The 26,254-nt window shown below is 40.8% G+C and overlaps 1 protein-coding gene across 1 annotated transcript; it reads right to left on the bottom strand.

The window, feature by feature from the left end:
* Positions 1 to 1,849: 1,849 nt before the first annotated feature.
* On the bottom strand, positions 1,850 to 12,419 carry c12h5orf22 (chromosome 12 C5orf22 homolog). Its single transcript, XM_056392443.1, has 10 exons — positions 12,115 to 12,419; positions 9,415 to 9,560; positions 8,111 to 8,260; positions 7,861 to 7,994; positions 6,058 to 6,377; positions 5,673 to 5,735; positions 4,245 to 4,366; positions 3,373 to 3,439; positions 3,056 to 3,195; positions 1,850 to 2,934 (listed from the first exon to the last, which is right to left on the bottom strand). The coding sequence occupies exons 1-10, from the start codon at positions 12,181 to 12,183 to the stop codon at positions 2,778 to 2,780; spliced, it is 1,368 nt and encodes a 455-aa protein (XP_056248418.1). The 5' UTR covers positions 12,184 to 12,419; the 3' UTR covers positions 1,850 to 2,777.
* Positions 12,420 to 26,254: the final 13,835 nt, after the last annotated feature.

Genomic DNA, 26,254 nt, shown 5'->3' with positions numbered 1-26,254 from the left:
CACATGGAGGAGGACCAAGGAAGGCCTGACACAGGAGGAAGGGTTGTGAAAAGACCAGAACCAGAAAGCCACGGATTGAAGCCTTGGGCCCATGTGAGGGGCTTTTTTTTTTTTGCTCACTTCACGATGGTGCAGAAACAGTTTTTCGTTCTTGTGCTGTTACTGTTCAGAGTTGACTGTCTATAACATATCATTCATTATTACCTGTAATACATGTGCATGTCTATACTTTAGCACTGTCCCCAGGTGACCAGCCCTGGCTGTGGAGAAAAAAGTCCCGGTCCGGGCCAATGTCTAAGTCTAGGCTTCTTCACCAACACTTAACTTTCAACAAAGCTGCACTTTTACTGGAGTCAAAAAGACAAAATAAAAGTCACTGGAGATGGTCAGAGAACAATACAATACAATTTACTCTTTCACAAGAATAAAAGCGAGATCAGATCCGGATCTGGATCTGAACTGAAGACAGAGTGCCTGTGCACCATCATATATTTTTAAGTAATCCCTCCTTCTCCACCTATTTTCTAAAGCAAACCTATCAATGCCATGGGAACAATGGTGTCCAGCCTCACGTGGAATTTCCCCAAACCAGGCCTGCCAGGGTAAAGTAGGGGTGACAGGTGTCCAGAAATCCCCTGTCTATCCCCAACCTGGGCCTCCACGGCTGCTCTCTAACAACATTGTTCCCAGGGCCCTTCAGACCATTTAAAACAAAAAAAACTTTATTCCCTCCAGGTTCAATTCTATAACAAACTTACTTCAGCAAAGGCCGGTTCACATACAAATCTGTGAATATTGCTATTTTATTGGATATATAAGTTTAACATTCAATATGTTTATAATGCATAGTATATTTTAGTGAAAATTTACTACAAAAAAATTCACATCAGGTCCCTAAACCGAGCTCTGGTCTCACCTGGGAGCTGTGGCTCCATGGCCCCAGGAGAACTTCACACTGGCCCCTTGGCCCAGACTAAGGACCATGCCTTAGCAGCCAGGGTTTGTTGTCTGATGCTGTACAGGTACTGCTGAATGCTAAAGTATAGACAGGCTGATGTTGTACAGTTATAGCACTAAGGTCCCTATACTGGGCTCTGATTCTCAACTCCTGGCCCCAACACTGGCTGCTTGGTTTCTGCTTGGGTCACTGAAACAGACTCTGGTTTTCAACCCTGGCATTGGCTCCACACCCCCAGCCTTGGTTGCATGGGCTTCGGAGGGACCCACACCTGGTCCCTGAACCCGGCACTGCATCTCAAACCCTGGCATTGGCTCAAGCCCACAGCCCTTGCTTGGTTATTGGAAGGCTGCATACCTGATCCCTGAAATGATCTCTGTTCCCAATCCCGGACACTGGCTCCAGGTCACCAGCCCTGGCTACTTGGGCCTTGAAGAACCTCACACCTGGTCCCTGAATTGGACTCAGCATCTCAACCCCTGACGATGGGTAGAGGCACGTAGCCCAAGCTGATTTGGACTGGGAATACCTCACACCTGTTCCTTGTTCCTGTTTCTGGTTCTCAACATCTGGCACTGTATCTATTATTTCACTCACGACAGTGGTGTGGAAAAAGTTTTTCAGCCAGGGATGGAGGTGATACCTCAAACTGATGACAGCAAAACTTTTTTAACTTTGAAAAACAATAACAGCTACTTCATTGGAATGAGTTATTATACTGTATGTCATGTGAATTAAATGTGTAATCTAATTTAAAATTACTTTTTCTTTATTTAGTTTGAGGGTCCTCTTAAATTTCATAGAAAAACCTAATCCAGATGCTGTGAGGGTCTTAAAAACAGGAAGAAACTACTAGACCTGCATTAGCAGAATGAAAACCAGGATAGTTACTGTAGCTAAGCAGCTTTAATACAGACTTTAATACAGAGTTCAACAGATTCTACTGTTATAAACAGAAAATTTTGAATTTCCAAAACTCAACAGAAAGGTATTTAGAAAAACGTAAATGCCCACACTGCATGGACAGTACCGTCAGTACCGGTGCCATACCAGTACATCTAGTGGAAAAGAAAATCACTGACCAACAATAAGGCGACTACCTCAGCACATGTTGATGCATTCTGCCTTAAAGAATAGGTGTGGAAAGAGTCCATATTTTTGTTTTCCTCTCAATATTTTCAGACTTCTCTGCTGTCTGTGGCAGACCAACTGAACATGTAAACCCTTTTAAACTGGCTTTTAAAAATGCTCAGTAACTGTTCCTGTAACAGCTGGCCATTTTAGTTTTTAGCAAACAGTGCATTTGTTGGAGACTGTTTTCAGTGGCAGATGAATACATGGTTGGTGCTGGTGTTTCCTGCAGCAGGACAGTGTGTGGAGGACTGAATCAAAATAAACTACAGTGTGTGTTCATGGTACTGAAGGAACATGTCACCCAGTTTAATAGTGTGCCTCATTGATGTGTTGTATAGTTTAATATTTTTGGACAACAATGGGGCCCTATGGCACAGAGGAATAAATTAGTAGGATACATTGAGGGTTGGTTTTAGTCTGCACATGGGATTTGTTAAATAAGGAAAACAAAATTCCAGACTCATCTTTTAGCCTGTAATTTCACAGTAATCTGATTTGTATTCTGCAAAAACTAAATCCAGGATGGAGAACTTCTACAGCCACTTCAAATGTTAATACATGACATAATCATGACCTCCTGGACACACAAATCAAATATACTTCAGCAGCATCTGATGTGTCATTTTCATCTGGTTGTCTTTATCAAACAATATATCCACTCATGACATGTGTATGTGTGTGTTTGTTAAGAGGCCTGTGGTTGGCAGTCCAGAGTCTCAGTGCTGCTGTTTTCATAGTCTTTGTGTAAGTCCAGTGGTCCATACAGGGCCTCCAGTACAGCCAGTACTCTGCTCTGGACCGAGTCCACCTGCTCTACGGGGCAGTATTCATCCAGACTGGACCTGAAACCACACACATTAACAAACACATTTAACCTTTCTTTCTGTACTGCTTCACTTTTCACAAGAAGTCTCCAGCTCTTTGTGCTGTAGATCTTTAACAATGTGTGGCTGTATTAGTTACCTTGACATAGTGACCAGTGTGGGTTTGGGCAGAGGCGTCAGAAACAGCTGTACAGCTGAGATGAGTCTGTCGATCTCCTCATCAGTGCTGATGTGGTGAGGCAGCTCAACAGAGTCACAGGTTAGCCCTGCCTGGTGGACCTGTGAGAGAACAGATGGGACAGAAGGAGGACACCAACATTCCTAGATTGATTATAGCTGTAGCTATACCATAATATAGCATAATAACCACAGCGTAACTGTATACTAATATAATATCTATCATTACAATAAGTTGTTGTGGTTGTTGTAGCAGTGGTGCATTAACATTGTTCTTACCATCTCATAGTCAGGGCTTGGGTTTCTTGACTTCAAACTGCAAACCAGCTGTGCTAATGAAGCCATCCTGAAAACAAATGTACAACAAGGTCAAATAACACACACTGACCGTGTCCGAATCACTGCTTGTTTACTTTATATTGCACATATTTATCATCTGCTTATATCCAAGTGTCCGAATTCCAAAAGCTTTCAGCCAACAATCAATACAATTTTAGACATGCAAAAATTAGTTATGAACTCTACAGCTGTCAATCATGATGGAGCATGACTGAGCATCTATTATTACGTAAACATGGCAACACACACATGATCCAGTCACACAGGTGTCTCCACATAGATTGACTGGTTAAACCTGTTCTCAGGTCTGTGTTTGTCAGCTGTCTTCACAGGTTGAGTACTTGTCCTAATGACAGGTTAAACTGATTTGATGTGTAAAATCAGTTACCCATAAAGAGTTACATTAACGTCAAAGATAAGTTGTGTTTGTTGCAAATTTGATACAATTTGACATGAAATCCCCAAAAATGCAGCATGTTGTGATATACAGACCACCATAAAGTGTGTTAGTCAGGTGCTGGGCCACAACATGTCACCAGATCAGCTTCAATGATACTTGGAGAGCTTCAGTCCAACATCTCCTAAAGGTGTTCAACTGACAGCTGAGATTTGGTGAGTGTGAAGACCACAGCATGTGATCCATATCATTTTCATACTCAAACCATCTGTGACCCTTCCTGTCTTATGGATGGGGATATTGTCATTCTGTTTCTCCACTCATTATTCAGAGTTTATTCAGAGAATTTATCACCATCTGTTCACTCGTTACACAATCACAGTCCAGTCACAGTGAAATGAACCAGACGCTTTACCCAGGGTTGCTAGACCAGCGTGTCACCGTCTCTTCTCCATCGTCCTCAAGAAGATCAGCAAATGCCGCTTCCAGATCCTCTAACTGATGTATACGATGATCCACACACTCATCGAGCTCCTCCTGCGCGCACACACACACGCACACACACACACACACACACACACACACACACACACACACACACACACACACACACACACACACACACACACACACACATAATGTTCATTATCAAATCAGAACAGGATTCCTTCAAAAGTCTTCTGTACTGTTGTTGTGGTATGGCTCCGAAAATACAGCAATCTGCAGACACATTAGACACTGTCGTAACAAAATATCCAAATACAATAAACGATACAACACCAACACAACATTACATTAACAGTAAGATGTGACACACAAAGGTTATGAGTTGGTACAGATTTTCAGTTGGTTGTGTTAATGGGGGAAAAGTTGACAAATCAAAGGAAAAACCGAGCAAGTCGAGCAGGTTGAGAATTTCAAATGCCTGGGAGTCTGAATATCGGAAGACCTGATCTGAAGCGCAAACTCCGCACTCTTGGTGAAGAAAGGCCAGCAACACCTCTTCTTCCTGAGGACCCTCAGGCGCAAAAACCTCCCCTGAACACAGCTTTTTCTTGAGAGCTGTGGACAGTGGACAGCCGTGAAGTGTCTTCATAAGATTTTGAGTCAACATCCACAACAGCTTCACTGCTCCATGGCACGGACTCTCCAAGTCTCTGGACTCTACTGGAGGATGAACTCCTATCTTCATAAAGATATTCCCTCATCTGTTTAGATGATGGCGGCAGAGAGCGCCGTCTCACATACGGCTCCAAAATCTCTCATAGGTGTTCACTTTGGTTGAGACCGGCTGAGTGTGGAGGTCACAGCATGTGATTCACAACAAACCATCAGTGACCCCTTGTGAACTATGAATGGGGGCATTGGGGTATTGTCATTCTGTTTCTCCACTCATTCTCCAGGGTCTTCCTTTAATGTGTCACTGTCTCTATGTGTTGATGTTATTGTGCATGTATGAAAGAGTGCTGTATTAGTCAGTCATGATAAAAGAGGTTCCCATGCATTCATATATCTACAGTGTATATCATATACTGCTACTTCTATTACTACCCCTAGCAGTACTACCACCACCTATAACAGAGAACACTTACTGTTTATGTTCTCGTGGTAATTGAAAATTACATTCTTACTCACTTGTGTGGAAATAATTACTTATATGTAATTAGTATATGTTGACAGAGAGTGCACAACATATGTCTGTGTATTATCGTTATTTTCTTCTTTAATTTTCTTCAACCACAACTGTGTGTTTACAGTCCTACTGTGTGTGTGTGTGTGTTTAGAAGACGGTGGTAGGTGGAGGCGGACTGACTGTTGTGTAATCTTTTGTTGAAAGTCTGACCTGCTGAGCATCAGGGCCGGGTCCCCTGAAGCTGTAGAGCTCCTTCAGGATAGTGTACTCCTCCTTCACACAGACAGAGACGACACAGAGCTGAGGTCAGTTCGAGAGAAACACCTTTAATGTTCCATCTCAGCTACAGTCAGTACCTCGTGTAGATGGACAAGGTTTTATATGTTAACACATTTGGCACATTTATCCAGGATGTAGTTTTACAAATTTTTACAAAGTTGTTCTCATCAAGGACAATAACTGGAAAATGTTTAAAAATAAAGTGGCCGTAACAACTCTCTGCATTAGTAGATATTTAAATCAATACATGATTATGGGTAAAAAAAAAAGAAGCTAAAGCTATGTGTGGTGTGTAAGACAGTGTGGAGGGACGTACCTGTGTGTATAATTCTTTGAAGGGATTCTTACATGAGAAGAAATCCAAGTCAATGTCCAGGATGTACGGCTCTGTCTCAACTAGAAATGCAGATATTCCCTTAACAACATAGTTAGTTGATCCTTCATCTTCATCATCATCAGGCTCTGAGCCTTTCCCATTGCCCCACTGTTCGTGGTTGACGTTGCTGCCCTCTGCTGGTTGCTGTGTGTCAGTGGCTGTTGAGAGGGGCTCAGAGCAGCTGGCTTCCCCGGCTCTGTTACTCTCTGTCCTCTGTCTCTTGGTAAACCACCTCCGTGTGTCGTCCTCTGTCTTCTTCTCTGAAATCAGATGAAACAGCATAAGACTGTGGGAGATGAAAGTGTGTCCATCCTCATCAGAGAACTGAAGATATGATACAGAAATCAGAGGAAATAGGACAGAAGAAAACAAGAAAACAACAAATAAAAGAGAATAAAATTAAATTCTGGTCATTAATGTTGGTGTTGAACACCATTTGTATAGTTGATGTGGCTAAGGTTTTTACGGCAAGCATCCTGGGTACAAGGAGCTGAGGATCGAACCTCTAACCTGCTTTACTGCCTGAACCACGGCCCCCAAATACTCAGACTTAATAAGGATATAAAATAAAAAAAAAAAATAATTATGATATTATATCTGTAGGTAACAACAAGGGAAGGCCACCATATCCTTTAAGTGAAAATGCATACAGTGTAAGTGCTACCTTTTTAATTATTGTTCTGGGTTACTTGTTGAGTAACTCAAATCATGCAGCCAGTTTGACTGCAGGGCTGACTGACGTCCTCATTCATTTATTCCTTTAAACTTTGACTTGTTCTCCTGAAATAAAACTTTTCTTCAGATATGTGTGGTCCAGGTTTTCCAGAGCAAACACACACAACTGTGTCTGTACAGTGTGTTCAGGATTACAATAAGACATATTTAGAGTAACATCAGTAATGAGCAAAATCTGTATGACTGCATGCATGACTGATTTTTCTTTTTTTAAAAACTCTTTCTTTTCATGAATATATAAGGGTCTGTCAAATCTTGAAACACATTCAACCTCAAACATTAGGACAAAATGTGAGAAGGAAGAGGCGAATGGACAATATGGAAGTACCAGTGCAAGTGCACCAGCTCACAGAAATGGAGGGAGTTTGGATGGAAGAACCTGATCAGGTATTTTATTACACCTTCTCAGAACACAACAAATCTATGCACGTCATGTGAGTACAGTAAAGAATCTGAACCCATCCTTTAAAGAGGAGAAGTAGACCACAAATATTTTATGAGGTAAGAAATTAAATCAGCATGTTTGGCTTTTTATATTCTAACAGAGAGCAATCCCCCCCATCTTTGGCACAAACTAGGTCATTTTAAAACACGTCTCTTTGACATAGAGGGCTGGATTCACTAAAGAGAGTTCTACACAACCAAATCAACACATCGTCTTTGTGATCAGAGTGACTTAAAAGCACAATGCAGATTTTCTTTATGCAAATATTTTTTCATTGTTTTTATAAATGCAAAACCACTAGAAAAAGAAAACTGGAGCAATAATAGCTCCCGCTGTTTTAGAAAAGCTTCGACATGGAAATAGAGGTTAGTTCACTTCAATCCTGTACACTGTGTATATGAATATAAGTATCATCAGTGAGTTCCACACACAGAACACAAGAAAGTGTCAAGGCCACAGAAAAGCAGCCGACACTATCTCAGTGCGTACAGATGACCGGAGGGAAATCATAGAGTGAAACCAAGCTGAATGAATATGATTTATAAAAGGGAAAATAAACATACCTGTGAGTGATGAATGACCTGGTTTGACAGGATTCACTTTGACCACGTTCAGCCTGAGAGGTTTAGAGTTCTCCAGCTGCTCTTCACAAACGTAAAGACCATCACTGAGGAAGTAATTGTCTGTACTGGTCACCCTGCAGATGAAGAGGGCGGAGTCAGACAGAGGGAGACCAGGTGGACAGTTAGTGGAGATTATGGCACACCATGAATGCTAAACAAAGAGATTCAGGATGTTGGGAGTGTTTCCTACCTGATGGTGGTGGTGGAGGAGTCTCTGCCCACAGCCATCCTGTGTTCTCCCTCTTTGATCTGCTGGGCCCAGTATGGATGCAGCCACGCCACACAGGACACGTGACCAGCATACACCATGGGCATTATCCAGTTTTCTATACTCAACTCACTGAAAAAAAAAACAGGAAATACAACTAGAGCTCCAGACAGAAATGTGATCAACACTTCAAATAAAAAACACAGGAAAATAGCGGCCAATTAAAGGATCAGGTCTTCATGGTTTGGGGTTTATGTGTCCAGGCTTTATGAACTCAGCCTTCAATCAAGTACAATGAAAATTTTGTTAGTGGTGCAAGCACCACTGAAAATTTACATTTTAAAAATTCAGCAGCAACTTGACTTCCCAGAAACATTGTCCCTGTTATTTTGGATCAGGGATTTTCAAACTGTGAGCTGCACCTCCCCAGCTGTGGCTGAGGGAGAGACATGAGGAAAAGATCCTGCATGAGGTGAAGGGACCAGGTGCAGACTAAGGTTCTAAAAGCAACAGGAAGTTAGTTTTTGTACTTTGTCTCATTGATTCAGCCTGTTTGTCAACACAGTCAGCAGCTGGAGCTAAAGCTGGAGCTGTGACACACAGCTCATGGAGGTGATAAAGGTTTTTTTTGTTGCAATGAAGACTCCTACTCCTTCTGAAACCTGCTTGGAAATCAGAGAAAAACACTTATATATGGAGCCTCAGGTTCCTTCTGATGTAGCCTGACAATCACCATATTGTTAAGTTCTCATCAGTCACAGTAATACAGCCATCCTGTTCATACATGGGTACACTGACAGGGACGCAAGTTGTGGCACACCGGAAACTAAACTACTCCATGGCAACATCATTCTTCTTGTTCATATTCTCCAAATCATTAGCGAGGACAAAGAAAAACAACATGTGACAAAAACTATTAAAATCAATGGGTGTGGCTGCTCTATATAAACCATATATCTTATTGATAACACAGATATGTTTCTGAGTGACTATTTCTTCAGTAGAAGGAGTAATAATTAGGCTTTTATTGTGAAGCAGCCTGAGGTTCCTGTGTGGTTTGTAGAAACAGAGCCACATAGATATGGACATTAAGGGAATGTTTTTCAGTGGATATGGATTCTACAAACTGCAGGGAGATATGATGAAAGTGTCAGCTGAAGATCCGTTCATGACATGCTCCTATACCCCACCCAAACTGAGTCTTTACAACCCGAGAATGAAAGAGAGAGAGTGAATGAGAGTGAGAATGAAATGAACTGGGTTGTAATAAACCGCATGTTCCATACCTGAACAGTTTCTCCTTGTCAAAGACTGTGTCGGCGGACATGTTGACAGGGATGAGCAGATCAGGATGGGAGTCCAGATGAACCATCTTTATGTTCTTTGCTGGGAGGTGTCTGGATGCGATGGCACGGTAGATGTGACGAACCACCTGGTCGAGAGACGGTTAAATAAGCTCATTTAAGTTTTTCTTTTAACACTTCATTTTTCAACAAACAAAAACAAAACTATATAAATGTTCAAACATATACAATATATATTCTAGAAATAAAATAACATTGTAATAATCCAAAATTAAATAGACTAAACTTTCCAAGTCTGCATTTTCATGAGAATTAAGAAAATACTTGCACATTTTTTAAACTGCTCTTGTTTTCCTTCAGTAGAGCAGCTCATTTTTTTCTAAGGATATACATGCAGACAGTTCCTTTAAACACCAATAAGTGGCCTGTTTACTTTTTTAAATGATAATCCTCAGTTTTCCCTGTAACAAACATCTACAAAGCTCTGCTCTTTCTTCCTTATATCATGTTCTTCTGAAAACAACCTAATAAGAAAATGTGGGCTCCTCTTCTATCATATTTTTCTTCTTCCCCAAACTTCTTCAGCTTATTACATCTGAATCCCAACACAGTGGAAAATGTTCCCTTGGGTTGTCCACCTTGAAAACACCAATCTGGGATGTTACTGTTACACTTGGGGCGTTTCTTCAAATTTGGTACAAATGTTCTCTTGGACTCAAAGATGAACTGATTAGATTTTGGTGGTTAAAGTCAAAGGTCAAGGTCACAATGACCTCACAAAACACTTTTTACCCATTACTTAAGACTTCACACAGCAATTATCACAAAATGTCAAATCTTTCCAAATAAGCAGATTGGTAGAGGTGTATAATAACTGACCTAGTGATTGATTCCATAATAGAATTATAATTTCAATTCACTACATGTTTTATATGTTTACACCCAAATCTGTAAAATGATTTGCATCCTTAAACTGGAGATGTGTGCAGATTACATCTCTCTTTGGGGTTTATCAACATTATGGAAGATCTGGAATTGTTCATTTTTTTAGCCTGAATTCATCAAATGTATTAATTACTTCAAACAAGGTCGGAATGGACTTTTCCGGGTGTCTAAGAAAACAATGACGTCGTCAGCATACAAAGAAATATGGTGATCTGTTTGACCTGTAGGTACACCAGAGATCTCTGTATGGGATTGAACAGCCATGGCCAGGGGTTCTATACCTATTGTAAAAGAATATCATGATAAAGGGCATCCTTGATGGCATCCTTTATGGATCTTGATAGGCTTTGACATTGTTTTATTCCTAAATACTTTTGCATCACGGTCAGTATATAACAGTTTTCCCTCTTTGACGTCATATCCTCTATTATCATATCAGTGTTGTGCTTGTCTGACAGAAGCTCAACATGAACTTTTATCTAGTTTTAAGTCACATACACAGTCCTCTAGAGGGACCTGTGCTAACAGCCCAGCACCGTGCAGCTTGATTGGCATTCACCAGAGAACATCAGAATTGGCAGATCTGCCACCGGCGCCCCATTCTCTTCACAGATGAGAGCAGGTTCACACTGAGCACATGTGACAGGTGTGAAAGAGTCTGGAGACGCCGTGGTGAATGTTATGTTGCCTGTAACATCATGACCAGTTTGGCGGTGATGGTCTGGGGAGGCATATCCTTGGAGGGTGGCACAGACCTCCAATGTCATAGCCAACAGTACCCTGACTACTGTTAAGTACCGGGCTGAAATCCTCCGAGCGATTGTCAGACCTTTCACTAGTGCAGTGGGCCCTGGGTTCCTCCTGGTGCAGGACAACGCCAGGCCTCATGTGGCCACAGTGTGTCGCAGTTCCTGGATGACGAAGGCATTGGTGCCATTGACTTGCCCTCAAGTTCCCCTGACCTAAATCCAATTGAGCACCTATGGGACGTTATGTATCAGTGCATCCGACACTGCCAAGTACTGCCACAGGCTGTCCAGGACTTCACTGATGCCCTGATCCAGGTCTGGGAGATCCCCCAGGACACCATCCACCGACTCATCAGGAGCATGCCCAGACGTTGTCAGGAGTGTATACAGGCATACAGGGGCCATACACACTACTGAGTCACATTATGAATTGCCGTGATGAAATTCATGCAAATTGGATCAGCCTGTGATTTCAATTTTTCACTTTGATATTCAGTGTGATTGTGAATCCAGCCCTCAGTGGGTTAATGATTTTGGTTTCCATTGACAGTTATGTCATTTTGTTCTCAACAAATTATACAATGTAAATCAGTAAAGATTTTCAACATGAATAATTTGTTCATCAATGTGTGATTAAAGATTTTTGAGTCTCTTAAATTTGTAACAAATATGTCATGTCCATGTCAGCAGTTAATATCTATTCTGAAATGCTTGTCTGAAGAAGTCTGCCACTTAAGTTATATATGTCTTATTTGCTTTTATTTATTCAATTTATGTATTAATTCCATTATTTTTTTTCTTTTTTGTTTGTTTTGTTTATTGTGAAGTTTGTTTTATTGAAGAACTGATATGTCTGACTCACACACATATATATATATATATTCGGCTAAAGTTACAACTAGCTGAGTATGCTAACACAGTCATTTACTTCAGTGCACCTCTTGAGAGGAGACAACGCTACAGTTATTTTACAGCTACGTCGCCTTACGTCGTGGTGGTCCTCCACTATCCACACCGGCAGCTCCTTGTAGAACCTCTTCAGCAGTACACAGCTCATGTTGACCGGGGGGAACTAATGTTTGCTCCGTCAGGGACAGTATCGTTAACATTACACTTGACTTGAGCTAATTAACGTCGCGTTTTCACGTGTCCAGCTGCAGCAGCACATTGTTACACTTTCTGATAATTACACCCGGCTGAAGCAGCTACAGCCGCGCTACTACCAGAGACATTAGAGAAACCTGTATCTTTGCTACTACTTTCAACCAGCTGGCATGAGTGAACAACACCGGAACTGACACCGACAATTGTTTTTATGTCCGGGTGGAAACAAGAGACAGGGTACAGGTTCCTCAGGTCATCGGGTAATAAAAAAACAGAAAGAAATAATATAATCATGATAATAATAATAAACTTTACTTGTATCTCACTTTTCTTAGCAAATTTAGCGCTGTACAGAAAGAAAATTGGGAATTAACAACAGCACTTAAAATCAAAAGAAAAACACATAACACAGAAGTAAATTACACAAAAATATAAATTGTCCATATCATTGGAAAAATAAAACACAACATATCAAACATTCTTAAAAGCTTTCCAATAAAAACTGATTTAAGAAGAGTTTTATAAGACACTAATAATGACTTTAACATTAGATTACTGGAAGCTTGAAGCATTATACAAGAGAAACTGTTGAGATTAGGGACCTACACTGTAAAAAATATAAAACAACAACTTTCAATGTCCAAAAATATACCTGAACAAGTCTCTTTTTTTCATACAATATCCGGAATTATCCTTGTATTGATATACAAAGATACCAGTGGTTTTGTGGTGAGATGTACATATCTACACTATTAAACTAAAATTTTGAGTATCATTCTAACACACATTGGTTTATATGAAATCAAAAACCAAGCTTAAAGTGCTTCAGATAGAACATTTCATTATGCTAAGTCGTGCTAACATTTGATAGATATGTAGACTCTAACGCTTATTAAAAGACGTTTTGAGAATGTCCCTTTTCCAGCTTTCCAGCACAACAATTTCCTTTTAACAAAATAGAAATATTAACATTTCTACTTACAGATGGTGCATGGACAACTGTATACAGACAGCACCAAGATAATATATTGGGAATACAGATACATTTGATTAAATGTGACATATTTTTGTGTAGCTATGAAAATGATTCCTTTCTGTCCTAAGTTTGTTTTAATTACCAATGAGAACTGTGTGTGTTAGATCCAGCAGTCTCTCAACAGTCTCTTTTTACACTGATACCATATGACAAAGAAATAAATTCACAGTTTATAGTATGCATATGATATATGATATGATTAATAAAATATCGATCTTTACTTTGTCGATTTTTAAAAATATTGTGGTCGTATAGTAAAATAAAATTAAAAATTAAAAATATATAAGCTCACTGTAAAGTCACAAAACCCAACCACATACCTTTTGAATCCTTATTACATCTCCTTACTATTATTATTAATTGTTATTACATTTGTAGATTCCTCCAGCAGCAGGCACAAATCACAAAGTCATGGTTAAAACACAGGGTTTATTACTATGCCACACCAATCTGTGAGAACTGGGCTGAAAGAGAAAATAGGATACAATAAGTAGAATGCATATGTCTTGTTGAATTTACACCTGATTTTGCTGCTCGTTTTTTATCTGCTAGCTTAAATCTGATCAACCCAGTACAAGATGATATCAGTCCAATACTCTCTGTCTCACTCATGTATGTACAGGTCCCTCTAAACTTCTGTGGTTGGAAAGCGTCTGCAGCTGTACTGCAGCAGTGAAACCAGAACCAACAGAGAAGAGGTCTGTGTTGTGAGATCTCAGAGTTTGTTGCTGAGACAGAGACAGGTCTCTAATAAAGTGAATTTTCTCCTGATCCGTCTGAACATTTTAAAGTATATTTTTATTTGGGCTTTTTATGCCTTTAATTGATAGTATAGTGGAGAGAGACAGGAAACGGGGAGGCAGAGAGGGGGAATGACATGCGGCGAAAGGCCGTCCGATGCGGGATTCGAACCGGGGCCAACTGCAGCGAGGACTGTAGCCTCTACACATGGGGCGCCTGCACAGACCACTACACGACGCCCCGGTCTGAACATTTTAATGTCAGAATGTTCTGAAGATCTGTGGCTTGTGAAAAATTGATTCAATATTTACTGTAGTGACTGTGAGGTGAAATATTGATAATCTGGGATCAGGTTCACTTCTCTCATTGGAGTGAACTGACTCAGACCTGCTGCTGGTCTCCTAAAGGGGCGGGAGGTGGAGAAAACATGGGACACAGATACAGGAAATGATTGTAAGTTCCTTGTCTTCTTTCTAACTGTCTCTGGCCATAACATCTTGGTAATATGTCATTGTTGTTGGCAGCTTGTTCTGCTGCCCCCAAGTGGCAGAAAAATCTGCTAGTACTACTTTAAATGACCTCAAACTGAAAAAGCAGGCTATAAACTATAAAATGTGTTATTAAAGAACTGAGAAAAGTCAGTTCTTCTTCTCCAATACAATCTACAATTTCACATCTACTATGTCTCATGCACAGGAAATTACATTTATGCATATAATATCTCACTTTAGAAAAATGAAATACAGTAAGGAGTTGATAGTGATTGTGAAACTAGGAGAGTGATTGTGAAAATGCAGAAAAATACATCATAAAAAGAAAGATGTTTCCCATCAGTTTGTGTAAACAATAACTCATATGCCTCTCTCTCTCTCTCTCTCTCTCTCTCACACACACACACACACACACACACACACACACACACACACACACACACACACATTCTGAAAACCTTCTTCTTTATGATCTTAGACCAACTCTATCAGTGGGATCAGTGTTTCCTGTGTAGATGTGTGATAGGATTCATTCAGTGTGTGTGTGTGAGAGAAAGTCTGCTTACCTTTGATCTCGGTGGCCTCTGAGAGCAATGCTAGCAAAGCAAAGGCTTTGATCTCTCACATCCTCTCCTTTCGGTTTGGACCACGGCCCATGGGAGATGACAGCAGGACGGTGAGTGGAGGTAGGGGATGGATGGGTGGAGCGAGGAAGAAAGAAAGAAAGAAAGAAAGAGAAAAGCAAGATTAAAAGTATCGCAGCTCATGCTAAGACCTCCTCTAAGAGTAGAGGTGATGCTAACTATAGCTAGGTATGTTGGCATTAAAAAAATCTTTATTCATTTCTCACTCACTTCTAGTCTGTGTCTTCTATATCTAGTGGTTCTAGTTCTCTGTCTTTACCTCAATACAGCGGCAGTGAATGTAATTTGTGGTGTTCACAGCATTGAAAAACATCAAGAAACAATTTGTGTTGTGGTAGAGGTTCAATGTAAGTCTGTAAAATATTGACCTCAACATCTTCAAAACTGCCATAAAACATCATAACAACATAATAATAATAATAATAATAATAATAATAATGATAATAATACATTTTATGTATAGGTGCCTTTTAAGGCACTCAAGGACACCTTACAACATACAATAACAAACATAAAATAAATTAATTAATTAAGTAAAATAAATTACAATAAATATAATTGCATAAAATAATAAATATGATTGCAGAGGGTTGTTGGAGTTAAACAATATAGGCACGTTTAAACATTTAAACATAATACCTTATGTAATCTGATGTTAGGACTCTGCAAATGTATTTCTCCATGGTAATGATTTTGCTGTATTTGCATTAGTCTTGTTTCTTTGTCTGTACCATTTTCTTTATTGTTTATTTTTCATTAATAGGAAATTATTCCAGTTGTTCACTGACTTAGAATGATCCAACTGTGACTTAGATAACAGTCAAAGACAAAGCAATATTCTTTACAAGGATTCAATACATCAGTTTTTGTTTCTAATATGTTTCTGGATTCTTCTTACACCTCAACAAAAAGTGAGGAGCATAAGTTTAATATGAGGTTTTCATCAGTCGTACCCGCTGCTATCCTCATAATCAGCTCTGAGCACTTTTTTTCTCTTTTGAATAATTCTTGACAAAAGGTTCCTGTTCAAGACTTCAAGGTAAGTTCTGAGGGGATCACTGATCACCTGCTCAGTTTAACAATTCAATGATCGAATCCCATGTTAGTTGGAACAATAGCAACAGTATAGTAACATACGTATATGTATTTTATAATCCATTTTTCACCCAAATCATATCTGAAGTCTAACTTCAAACAATTAAATTGCAATTGCTGTATTTGGTCAAGAAGTAAAGGAATCCTTAGTTTGATGTTTGTGGAGCTTTTGACCTTTCACATTTCAGGATTTAACAAAACTAGTAATCCACCTTCTAACTAAAGAAATACACTGTAGCACAAGTAATGTGTTTATACCGTACATACAACCAAGAAGTTTCAAACTTCTTTTGAACTAATCTGTTAGCCAGGAAACAAACAAACAAACAAACAAACAAACAAACAAACAAACAAACAAACAAACAAACAAACCAAAGCCAAACATTTCATTAGAAAAACGCAGATTATAGTATTTAAAAATGAAAAATATATCAAGAGATAATATGTATAAGTCATAGACCTTAACCCATATTCACACAGTGACCATTTTGCTCTGATGTCGCACTCAGGGTGATGAGCTCAAATGTCACTGAAAGGATAATGTTGTACTGCTGTGTTCCAGGTTACAAGTCATATTAATTAATTAATTAATAATAGAGAATCTGACAAATCTTTTCTATCTGATGCTTCACGATTGATGTGCAACAGAAAAGACAATGGTTGATAAAAATCTGGAGGGACATCGACCCATATTTCCTGGTATAGCAACACATTTGATAGCTACAATTAGGCAACAGCTAATGTTAGCATTCAACACACTTCTTAGCTAACATTACCGTTTGATAGTGCTATGATACAATAGGAAACAAATGAATTAATTTTGAAATACAGCATCAACGCAGATTTCTGACACATTAAATTCAGCCTGGAAATAAAAGTCGCTGAAATGTAATGTTAGCTGCCTTGCTATCTTTACAACCAGCTAAGTTAGCAGTGATACACTTGCTCTGCTGTCATATCATTTAATCATTGATGTAGGTTGATTATGAAACCATATAACATTGATTATTTCCAGTGTGGTCCAGTCTCACCTTCAACATTCATCTGCCCGTTAATCAATTTTGTCAGAGGAAAGTGAAGGTAAACAACAATGACTCACACAGGATTTATCCAGAGATGTGTGTGCGACAAGTGTTCAAGGCTTCCCACCCTCAGCGTGATGTCAAAGGAAAATGGCCACCGTGTGAATGTGGTCTATTGGTTCCAGCAGGATTACAATGGTGTGTCCAATGTCACGTATGATTTTATTTGATATACGGAAATGATTCCTCACACAAATTATTATTATCTGTTATTTTAGTAATGGTGGCATATTGGTGTTTAAGTGGCAGCTCCTAGGGCACTAAGGATTATTATGGATTATGGACTATTACAGTCCATGGAACAGGAAGGAGGACCAGCTGCAGATCGGAGGGGCTGGATTGGTTTTCTTAAAACTGTTTACTTGATAGATGATTAGGTTTGCAGACAGCAATGGGCAAACATTGTAACATGTTGTCAAGTAAAAGGTATGAACAGACAGACTGTCACAGTTAGGGAACTATCCAGATTCACCTGTGCTCTGGCTGAATAGGTAGGTCCAGTCCAAGCCTCCACAGTCTCTCCAAACAGCTGCTGACAGCAGACAGTGTTGAGGCAGTCAATCAGTGGCACAGAGTAGGTCCTGTGGTGCAGTCCTTTGCCACCAAACATGGCATCTGAGTTCCTGTCTGAGTTCCACCGTGCAACGCCACTTATCAGGTAACACTGAAAGGTCCGAGCTGCACAGAGGGGACCTGAGTAGAGTAAAGCTTTTGGTTTGCAAACGGCAGTAAAAACGGGAATCATGTAGCTGGGATCATATGTGGCAGAGTTTTGTGGAATCCCTCCAGGTTGTTGCTTCCATGCAGACACTTAGAGGGGCACGTCCACTTTGTTGATGGGTGTGGTAGGCGCCACCCTGTACATGGGCATGTCTGGTGGATCCTGGATATTCTCCAGGTGTCGCTGCTGACTTGCCCACATTGCATCAATGGCCTCTGTAAATACACATACATACATATAGTGTGTTATTTCCGCTTTATAAGCTACAATATCTGTATCAATGTTGCCCACACTTTTTATTTTATACCAGGTGTTTTGAAGAGGCTCACTCCATTCTCGTCCAGCCCAGTGGGACCTTTAAGCTCCTCAATGGCCAGGTGGATTAGCCCGAATGTTTCCTGAGCCCCAAGTGTGACCCTTCTCACATGGCGTTTTTTCTGCTCCCTGGAAATGTAGAGGCGGACAACATCCTCCTTAGATTCTACTGTTATGTAATGTTAAAACTGCAATACGTTTTGAGTCATACAGAATGGCTTATGTTATGATTTACATACTTTCTTGGTGGAATCCATTTTCAGCACAGTGCCGAAAGTGGAGAGGATCTGGCTCCGGTGATCCTGCACATTTTCAGCCTCTGCCAGCATGAAGGCGTGGCGCAGAGGGGAGCTCTCTTCGAGGAGGTGGAGCCTGAAATGTGTGTCCGAATGCAGAGTCAATCCCTCTGGGTTTGCACAACAGTCATGAGGAGTGTGGCGCACAGGTCATTACGTTGAAGGTACGCCTACTTCTCATATTACAAGTCATACTAAGTCTCATTCCCAAAAATGTAGCAATTGGTTATTATGATAATATTATAAGGCAGCACTTCATTGGTCCTCAGGGTGGTTATATAATTATGGTAGTAATTGATGAGTGTACATGGGAGCTCCTTCACCACGGTTACATGTGATGATACTTACACGTCCTTTCTGGGTCTGAAGACTAAACTCAATTGGACTCCACAGGGAAAATGACTGTTATCGCCTTCTAGGAGATACATGGTCTTGGAGGGTCCATTTGAGGCATGTAATTCTGTGTATATGAGTGAGTGTGTGTGCGTGGTGTGTGCTGGGCACGTTTATGATGGATCACTTTAATGAAATTTGCTCAGTGCTTTTCATCCATTCGCTAACACCCCACTGTTTCCAATCTCTCTCTGTCTTTTGCTCTTTCTACTGACTCTTCTTTATTCTGCTTTCATTTCACACTGGCTCTGAAATGAAAAGTGTAAATTGTTTTTCCTTCTGATCAAAAGGATGAAAGCAGGGATATGCTTGGCTTTGCTGATTGCATTAGATTGGAAGTGAATAGAAGGACATAGATTTGGAAATTCCTGAATCATTTTTCTCTCGCAAAATAACATCAGGCATCAGAGTTCAAAGGGACCGATTTCAATGGAGTCCTTGGCTGATTCACTCTTTGCTTGCCAGTGCGATGTTTGTGCTGTCACCTCTGGTTAGACAGACATACCAGGATATATCTATTTTTTCAAACAAAAATAGGATCTGGTTCAGTGAGTGTCACACATCTCAGATATGACACAGCTTGGTTGATATTTATTCAGTTCATTTAAATAAAATCAAACACTTACTTTTTAGAGGGCAGCACTTGTGCCACAAAGGTGCATTTTTTGTATTACAATGATTTTAATTCAAACATTACAGTTATATCCATCTTGTAGAACGCAGTTGAACACTAAAAAGTATGTGTTGGAGAAATGTTTGTCAGGTGTGATGTCGTGGACAAAACCAGTGTTGTGTTACTTCACAGCTTCAGTAAGTAATACACTTGTTTTGATGTTTCCTAGTCATGAATCTCACAACTGTAAAGTTGTCTGTACCCTATTATCTCTGACTGAGTGATCACACATTCACCATTGGACAGCTGAATGCCACATGACTGAGTTGGAGTTTCCCCATTGGCTGTTGCTCTGTGAAAATGAATTGTTTCTGTTATGGCCTGCAGGGTTGCCAACCATAGACTGTAAATAAAGATGGACGTAGCCTCTGTGACGTCACCCGCTGGTTTCCGAAGAGCGGTTTTGAAGCTCAGAGTGAGCTGCTCCACTGACGCCATCTTGGCAGAGCCTGACTCCGCCCCTGACTGCCAGCTAATCCAAAAATGAATAAAGGCGGGGAGTGTGTGTTGGTGTATGCTGGTTTGTGGCAAGCATACGCTCACCCACCTGTCACTCAAAGAGGCCACACCCTCAATTCTCCATAACTTTAAACCTTAACAAAATGTAAACAGGTGAGTTATATAAACAGGTGTCATGAAGGAGGAAATTAGCTCTAAAGACCAAAACAGTTTTGTACCAGGCTGTAAACATGTTTTTTTCTGCTGTAAAGTTGGACATTTTAACATGGGAGTCTATGGGGACTGACTCACTGTTGGAGCCAGACTCTAGTGGTCAGTTTTTGGTTCTTCCATGTTGACTTCATTTTCCAGCCTCGGAGGTTGATGCTTGTTGCCAACATAACTCATTTGAAGCGAACCAAACTGAGACCACCTCTCAAAGGTGCACTTTAGGTCCACTTTGTGGTTCACTTAACATTGTGAACACAAAGCACTCCAGGTTTGCTTTGCCTTTTACCTTTTTGTCCTTTAGTCCTGGCTGAGACAGATCACATGCTGTTGCGCTGGGACAGACATACAGACAGAACCATCAGCGCCGGTTAAGACAGCAACCACTGTAAGCACAGAGAGGAGGGAGGCAAACAGATAAAGGGCTGAAACCAGTTGATACCAGACAGAAAGCCTATGACGCAATCCAGTTATATACTAGGTTTTGAGCTGGTCTTGTTTTTGTATCCCACTATCTCAAGATCACATGATAACTACTTTTTTTTTTAATCTTTGGATTAATTGTACAGACATGATAATCATTATTCCTGTGCAGATATATTCATTTTGTAATACTTAGGTTTACAGTTTAAAGATAATTTAAGACAAGAAGAAAAACTGTCTAAATATGCAATATGTCATAAAAATATTGCTCTTGACTAGCAAATCCATAACTATCAAATCAAGGACCAAGGATATCTGTATTATCCTGGAGGGGCAAATTGTTGTACAATCAGTAGTGACTACACAACCATCAGGCAGAAAATATTAAATGGACATTAAATACAATATTAAATCACAGTTATGTAAAAGGCCAGTGGCAGCCAGAACAAATTTGTTCTTGAGTCTATTTGTCTGTGTGTGCAGATTTGATCCGTGGGCAGATGGAAGCAACTTGAACTCCCTGAACAGAGGGGGGCTGGGATCAGCCAGGAATGACTGGACCCTTTTCAAGATCCTGACCTTGTACACACAAGTTATCATCACACTCTGATGATGCCCAATCTCTTTCTATTTCTGAGGTCATGTGACCCATACCAGCTGACAAAGAAGAATGCGAGGACAGATTCAATAACATAAGAATGAAACATTTTCATAACGATATTGTGAAATATTAAAACTTAAAAGTACATGCACTTTTCTACACACAGTATCCGCCTGAAGGTCGGCTTGTCATCGACAGCCTGATCATCGATTACTACAGGTGAGACGACCGTGGGATCTTTCCTAAAATCTATTGCCATCTCTTTAGTTTTAGACACACTGATTCCAAAAAGGACAACTATCACCAGTGTGAGGATTCCACCACTACAGGACCATGATCAGGGTCAACACTGCTGAGGAGAAACATGATCACTGAATCAGCTAACCTTAATATATGACAACTCACATATTGGCTTTGGCACTCATTAGAGCATCTGATAAGACACAGTTAACCTTCACACCTTTGAGTTAAGGAATCCACCAGCCAACAGATCAGGCCAGGATCAATGTGGAGGCTCCAAAGCCTTCCTGCTAAAATGTGAGGCTGGATACAATGAAAAGCAGAGGAGAAATCAATAAAGACTACTTTCACAAAAGTCTTTGCCCCCTCTAGGTGTCTCAGAATCATGTTTGATAGCATGCCTGTCGCATCATCAACGACCCTGCCTGACCTGTGAGGAGAGGGAAGTGCTACAGGCCTGCAGTTTGGCACAGGTACAATGATGGAACCCAATGGAGGTGGAGTGACAACTTAAAGAGAAAACTGAATATATCTGGCAACTGTTCGGCACAGTTTTGAAGAGTATGACCTCTGATGTCATCAGGGCCAGGACTTTTCCTGTCTTTGCACCACAGAAAAGTTTCAGGACCACAGTTCTGCTCAGGATCAGCATTTTGAAGACAGCTCCTCCATAAAATCGTGGACATCAAAACATTTTAAAATGTGTTCAGTTGGTTAGAAAGGTCAAGGTCTGGCTTGCCATTAAGAGAGACTGGACATTTCTTGGACTACATCACACACTCCCGAATCCCTGAAATCACTCACTTGTTCACTGCTCCCTATTGACTACGGAGGTGCATGTAGAGGACTACACAGTGAGCTCATCGGGAAAATGAAAAAACCCTTTCAGACACTACTTGGTCGCTGGTTGCCATTCATTATGCCATTGCTGTTGCACAATTTAAAATACAATGGGAATCGTGTTTCTCCAGCAGCTGGCCAACGTTGCCACAAGCTAGCCGGACGTTGTCAAATTGTAAAGCCTGTACATTTATATTTAAAATAGATTTATACGTACATCATTTCTGAATTCTCAGTGTAAACAATTAACTCTCTCGGTGTCAAACTCCTGTGGTCAGACTACACCCCCCCACACACAATTCTGTTTTCACATCACACACACAAAAACTATTACAGAATGTAATTATGTTGTCACATAGCTTTTAGTCATATTTAATTTAATCACACCGTGTTGTATCTTTATCCACAGGTTGGCCGACCAGCTCAGTATTGTGTCCTGAACCGCCAAGTTCCCATGTTGGCCATATACTTTGTGTGACCAGCGACCAGACCCCCACCTCTCCAGACCAACAGTAGCCCATCTCACACAGATCCTCTGCTCTCCAATTGACCATGGCATTTGACCATGGCATGGGTCATGAACTTGAGTTTCTAGTGTTCCTGTGCAACTTCTTCTTACACTTTGGCATCCCATGTTCCTCAGTGACTGATCATCCACAGGTTCTCACACAAGATAATCAAGCATCTGCTTTCTACCAACAGTTGAGCTTCAAATAACTGCTGCTGACTCTGCTGGATCTGTAGCATTCACCAGGGATGTGAGCACCATTGATATGTTATCAAATATGAATCAACCCCCCACGTGCAGATGCTCAGAGCTACTGTAACAGGACGTTGTTTTAGTCTGTTCAGATACAAGCGGTGTGTGGCCACCAGAGTCAGTGTCTGCACATATTTGTTGATAACCCAGGCTTTTTGTATGTCCACAGACTGCACCCTCCTGAAACCTATTGTACATCTATATAGATATCCTTGTACTCCACCCCTCGCACTCATCACGTCTTACAGGGAGCCAGAAGTGCAGTTGCAGCGAGGTTCAACAGGCACCGTGCGGACGCCAATTCTACGAGAGAGGCCATTTGGATCTAAGGAGACCAGGTGGTGATCAATATTTTTCAAGGCTCTCGACATGCACCATGCTTTCATTTTTCACAACTACTGCCTCAGAGATGGAGACACACTTGAGCCAGTGGAAGAGATGACGGAGGTGGCCAGCTTCAGCCAGACTTGCAGTGACGTGGGCACGTCGCCTCTACTCTTTCTGTCAGCACCAAACAACAACACTCCTCAAGCTTTTCAGGACCTTGTATTATTAAGGAGACACATTAAAGTCATAATTCATTAAAATATTCAAGTATTTTAATACTATATTAGTTCTCATCCATATTTGATTAACAATTTTATCATTGAAAACATCTATTTCTTTATTCCCTTTTACATTTTCTCAACAATCTCTTCTAATAAAGTTATCAGCGTCTCCTCCCTGCCCTCTTCTCTTCCCTCTCCTCTGACACACTCCCTGGCTCTGATGGCACTGAGTCAGGGGAGGCTGGTGCTGACACAGAGGGGTTCTCTCCCCAGGCTGAGGCAATGAGGCATGGAGCTGAATGGATGGCCTGCCACCTATCCCCTCATCCACTTCCATGTTTCAGCAGTGGGCTCCCCTGATTCAGTCCCACCTGCTGCCGGTGGCTTCCTGAGATCCCGCACACATTACAGTTTCTATAAAATATTTCTAGTGAAGGATTCGTGTTTGTATAGGTTGGCAGCAGACAGGCAAAAATTAATGTGCAAAAACACGCAAGGTATCAAAAACTGGTTGATGCAAAAAACAGGAACACAGGCTGGAAAGCTACAGAAGGTACAGCGAGAAAGACAGTCTGAAAGGAACTTCACACGAGACAAGCTCAAAGTTCAGTTCATACAGATGAAAATGAACTAGTTCACCTTCATTTGTTCCATTTAAAAAAATATTCTTTTTCAGTAGAACCTCTTTCTACCATCCATCACCAGCCCCAAATCACTGCCACTCCAAAACTAAATGAATTATTGTTCACCACTGAAGAATCACAGACATGAGTTTAAAATCCCTTTATAAATATAATCCGTCTGGTTCTTCTCTTGTTTGTTCATAAAACTGCTTCAAATGCTCAAACAAACTCTTTCAGCTGTAGTAGATGCGTCTGTACAATCTGTACCTCTAGCACCAGCCAAGCTGCGCCGTGTCTATGGAGACGTCATGTGGCGTGCCGTAAAACTGACATAAAACATGAGCTAGAACTGTGCGCTCACATTCACGTACATCATTTGTAAACTCATTCGTTCAGTTCATCGTTCACTAAAAATACACTGGCCGGCATATGTACAGTGGGTAAGTAAGGGGGGGGATCAGGTGAGTGGAAAGGCTGGAGAGGCTGCGGTTACTACAGGGCAGGTGAGAGTGGCAGGATCTGCAAAGACGCGACAACAGCCCCACTGCGCTCTGAAACCTGGTGTTGCGCCATGACAGTTTACTGCTGCACTCAACTAAGAGCACGTGCAGCGTTCCCTTTGGTGATCTTGTGCTGTCAATAGAAACAAGGCATCCAGCAAGGCACAGGAAGTAAACCTTTCATGCTAATGTTTGCCTTTTGGCACGGGAAAGATACATCTTTGTGGCTGGCAACAATAGACTCTAACCACAGAAGCAACTTCCCACTTTGTAGAGATGAGTCCAGCTAGAAGTTTGGAAAAATCCACCTATTTGCTCTGTCGTATGCGACGCCCCCCCCCCAACAGTGCACTGACCAGAAAGCCTTATTAGTGAATGTGGCAAAGGTGTCTTCAGTGTATTCGCAGTGGAAACCAGCTGCCAAGGCTGGGTCCAGAATATCCTGACCAGCCAGGAACACCTGTCTGCTCTGTAGTCTTCCCATTCAACCAGGTACTTGAGACCCCTCCCACATCAGTGAGATATCAGAGGACTTGTATGCTAACAACAAATTTTATATATTACAGAAATCAATACAAATACAAATGAATAAAGTTAATGCAGGTAAGATAGTTTGGTGAATCTGAGCTGGAACACAGGTCACAGACTAACTGTGACTAGCTGTAACCACTATAGATACTGTTGCTGCACGGAGCAGTCATTGTACACACAACATCAAACCAAATCAAACATCTCAGATAAATAGCAGCTCTCACACTTCCCCCCTAAAAGCAGAGAAATAAACCTCAAAAACTCACTTTTAACAACTATTGTGAAGCCACATGACTGAACCCAAGGCTGCTCCTGCTAAATGGGAACAGTAGAGGACTGAATGTCCTGGCTGAATGAATAGGAAAAATGCAGAAGAAGGCTTTGTCAACTCTTCTATATAAATAAAAAAAAAAAACAAATCTTACTCATCCAGAAATGCCAAAGAAATCAGCACAAAAACTTTGAAGTGACATTTTTGACATAACTGTAAACCTTCCAAAGTTTTGAAAGCTGGAGGTTTGGGTTCAGAGCCGGTCCTGACCTCCCCGGAGCCCTAAACAGAATTCCGCTAAGGGGCCCTCCAACCTGACCCATGATCCATGGAAACCATTTTCAAGTATAAAATACTTTTTCTGCTGTGGAGTGGCTGAAAGCTTGGTGCCTATTATTTATTGAGAGATGTGCATCCGTATTGCCCAATATGTACAGCTAATCAACATTTTAAATCCAATATTAAATCAATAGTCAATGTCAATCCATTACTTTCCATCTTGCATTAGTCAGAATTAGTAGGTTAAACATTCCT

The sequence above is a fragment of the Seriola aureovittata genome, chromosome 12, assembly GCF_021018895.1.
Source record: "Seriola aureovittata isolate HTS-2021-v1 ecotype China chromosome 12, ASM2101889v1, whole genome shotgun sequence".
Taxonomy (NCBI): domain Eukaryota; kingdom Metazoa; phylum Chordata; class Actinopteri; order Carangiformes; family Carangidae; genus Seriola; species Seriola aureovittata.
This window is presented reverse-complemented; position numbering and strand designations above follow the sequence as displayed.

What these genes read in the sequence shown, in the direction of transcription:
- c12h5orf22 (XM_056392443.1), bottom strand. Translation starts at nt 12,183, where the DNA reads ATGAGCTGTGTACTGCTGAAGAGGTTCTACAAGGAGCTGCCGGTGTGG. An exon ending in CCGGCCCTGATGCTCAGCAG is followed by an intron (nt 4,367 to 5,672) that starts GTCAGACTTTCA and finishes GTGTGCGCGCAG; the next exon opens with GAGGAGCTCGATGAGTGTGT. An exon ending in CAAGCCCTGACTATGAGATG is followed by an intron (nt 3,196 to 3,372) that starts GTAAGAACAATG and finishes GTTCTCTCACAG; the next exon opens with GTCCACCAGGCAGGGCTAAC.